Source organism: Austrofundulus limnaeus, unplaced genomic scaffold (genome assembly GCF_001266775.1).
Source record: "Austrofundulus limnaeus strain Quisiro unplaced genomic scaffold, Austrofundulus_limnaeus-1.0 Scaffold171, whole genome shotgun sequence".
NCBI lineage: Eukaryota > Metazoa > Chordata > Actinopteri > Cyprinodontiformes > Rivulidae > Austrofundulus > Austrofundulus limnaeus.
The window spans coordinates 917,944-921,307 of record NW_013952573.1 but is presented as its reverse complement, the minus strand read 5'-3'; the positions used below and the strand labels follow the sequence as shown (position 1 = coordinate 921,307).

Below are 3,364 nucleotides of genomic sequence, written 5' to 3'. Positions count from 1 at the left end.
CCATCCATCCATCCATCCATCCATCCATCCATCCATCCATCCATCCATCCATCCATCCATCCATCCATCCATCCATCCATCCATCCTGAATCACTTCAACTGGCTCCTCTGGATGTGAAGAAGCAGCGTCTCTAATCCGGAGAACCAAACGTCTCACCCTATCTCACTCCAGTTCATGTGAGGAAAAAATAATTCTCACTTTAACACTCTTTAACACTCTTTAACACTCTTTAAGTCTTTGAAAAATTCACTCAAAACTGATTAAATCTGACTTGTAGAAAAGCATGTAAAATGATGATCATTTGAATTCTTCATACCATGCACAGATAGTAAAAATATCAACTGAAGAGCAGTTATGGTAATGTAAGGATACAGGGATTAAAGGCAAAGCAAGGCAGAAAATTACAGATCAGCTATGGATGTAAATCAAGAAATTTGCTATTTTATAAGGAAAGCACAGAATTTTACAAATATTAAGATAAACATGAAAAAGAAAGCACAAGGAAGTGTTGATACAATTTTATTTTTTTATTAGTATTTCTTCTTCAGAATTGGGGCATGCAAAACAAGCACAGCTTAAATGATTTCTGAGTATTTTCAACTAAGTTCATTAATCTTTATGAAATGAACTTAAACTAACAACACATACAGTAGCATTGAAACTTTGGGACAGAAAATGTTATTCAGAAACTTTAGCCTAAAAAGTGTTATTTGGGTTTAAATTCTCCAATTTTAAAAAGAAGAAAACATTTTGCTTTAAAATAAAACAGATTGTAAGTTCTCGCTGCACATGAAACATCTAAAATAACCCATTTTTTGGCCAGTGGCTGCTCAGCTAAAACAAAGGTTCGCAGCAGGTTTTTACAATCCTGCAGGGAGCAGGGGTGTCTGGACCCCCACTCTTTAGAAAACTAGAAACCTCTTTAAGCCCATTTGATCATCTTAAACAAAACATCTTGATTTTATAGAATGCAGTGACATGCATTAAAAACACAGGCTATTAATGCAAAAACAAACAGTTTTAAAAGCAGGGAAACCGTGTGTCCCCCTCAGCTGTCTCCCGGTGGTTTGGTCCTCTTCACAAGGACCCCACACCCCCACACAGATTGGCCCTGGGAATAAGTGTCTTTGTGTGGACGAGGCTTTGGACGTGTCACACTGGTGCCCAACCTCCTCCTGTAAGTAAACTCTTTCAAAACTCCACTGGGAAAACAGRCCACAATTCAAAATGTTTTTCTTTTCTATTCAAACTTTTCTTAATGTTACCAGGATTTATTCACTTAATGAAATATACAGGTTGTCTTTTAATGCACAGAGGACTAAAATGCATTTAAAAGTCTTAAAGTTGTTCAAGTTTATTTGCTGATAATTTGTTATAATTGTTACATTTCTGCATGTGTAGCAGAATATAATATACAGTTATAAAATGTGGATTTAGATGCAACAACACCAACTGTTTTAGTTATATTTATCTTTTTCTTATTTTTGACATAAGTTTGATTATTTTTAATTTGCAATTAGATCAGAGAAGAATTCTTATCCCTTGTCTAATATCCAGGCTTTTTTAGTTACTCTGCACAATAAGTTGCTTTAATTTAAAATGTTTTATGTATTTGATAGGATCAGATTGATTCAGATAAACAGAGTTTGTTTTGCTCAGACCACACACTGAGGAGGAGGAGGAGGAACCGTTTCTAAAATAATGAATTCAAAGTGAATCCTGTCAGGGGTGTATTCAGCCCCTCAGCAGCGACAGGAAACTGCGTCTCAGCAGAATCAGAAATGCAATTTTTTTTCTTTTTATAAATACCAAACTGCACCTGTTCTCACATTCTCCCCGCTCCCTATACTTAGCCACATGACATTTTCCAAAGGTTTTTTTTTTCTTTCCCCAAACAAAAATTATGTTTACTCTGTTTGGAACCATCAAAAACTTTTTATATTTTTGTATTTTAGTTCTGAAAACTATCACCATGTAAACCAGCTCACATGTATTAAGTCGGCCTATTTGTCTTTGAGGCTAAGTTTAATTTTTTTTTAGTTTTAGTTAATTTTTTTTGCAGCAGTATTTGGTCATTTTAGCATCAATGCCAGCTGGTAAAACAAGTACCAGTAACTATAGACTCGGATCCAGTAAAACCTGCAGAAATACTTTTGTTTTTGAAATTAGCGCCAAAGACAAATAGGCCAACTAAATACCCACCTTTTATCTTTTTTGGTGGGAGTGTTCAGTTCTTTTGATTTTGAATTGATTTGATTATAAACAATCAACATCTTATCTGTTGTAGATCACTTTTGAATGACATCAGTTTGGAAAAAGAGAGTTTCATTTTGACCTAAGTGATTAGCTAATCTGGACATCAGTTCATATGTGTTTTCTAAAAACTCCAATCTCAAATTGTAAATATCATATCAACCGAGGGAAGGGTAATGGTTCATAAAACAGTGTTTGCATGAAAATTTCTAATTTGAAACTGAGAAAGGATTAATTTAAACATTGTTAAACTTTTATTTTTTTCAAACCCACATTGTAGAACGAAATGTTAACAACAGGTAAAATATCAATTGTTCAAAATTTTCCACATAACCCCACATTAGAAACTGTAACGCTCCTTTTTATATTAATAAAAAGTAATTAATCATTAACAGGGTTTTTGTTATTTACAGAAATATGTATGTGTGTGTATGAGTATGTGGTAAATGTAAACAATAGAAGATCTTGTGTAATTTGTGTAACAGTTAGACAAATCTACACAGTGACTCTGGTCTGTTAGCTGGATTCTGATAGTCTTGTGTTAATGTGTAACTGTGTCGTCTGTCTTATGTTGCTGCAGATGAACAATGCCCTCTGTCTCTGCTGGTAAGTGCTTGAAAGATGCTCAGGCACCATGCACTRGTGAGGAGAATCTGATACAAGCAAACAAAAAGAAGGAAGTTGCTGATATTTTTGCCAGCGGTCACAAATCAAACCCGTGCAGTGAAGACAATCATCTCAACGCTGATGATAAGTCAGGGAAGAAATGTGGAAAACACGACAAAAGTGAGCTGAACCAGGAGGGTTGYGATGACGAGATTAAATGGATCCGCCCTGATCTGCCCAGCAGATGCACATGGAGGCTTGGAGCTCCGGTTTCAGAGTCGCCTCACAGCCACCCCCCACGGTGAGATCCAGACTGACGAGTGATGAAATCAGTTTCATTAGATCAGGTTAATCAGCTGATTAAAGCAAAGACATGCAGCAAAAATGCACTGCTGCATCAGAAATACGCTGAAACTAGACTGAAACTGGTAATTTGTGTCATCTAAACCAGTGTTTCCCAAAGTTGGGGTCGGGACCCAAAGTGGGGTCCCGAAACATCAAGGT

At 36.1% G+C, this 3,364-nt stretch overlaps 1 protein-coding gene across 1 annotated transcript in view; it reads left to right on the top strand.

The window, feature by feature from the left end:
* The first annotated feature begins 1,099 nt into the window (after positions 1–1,099).
* Positions 1,100–3,364, top strand: part of cbsb (cystathionine beta-synthase b) — a 17,716-nt gene continuing 15,451 nt past the window's right edge. Inside the window, exons 1-2 of the mRNA XM_014017527.1 lie at positions 1,100–1,178; positions 2,835–3,161. Coding sequence (XP_013872981.1) covers positions 2,842–3,161 — 320 coding nt within the window. The 5' untranslated portion in view covers positions 1,100–1,178; positions 2,835–2,841. The remainder of the gene's footprint in view (positions 1,179–2,834; positions 3,162–3,364) is intronic.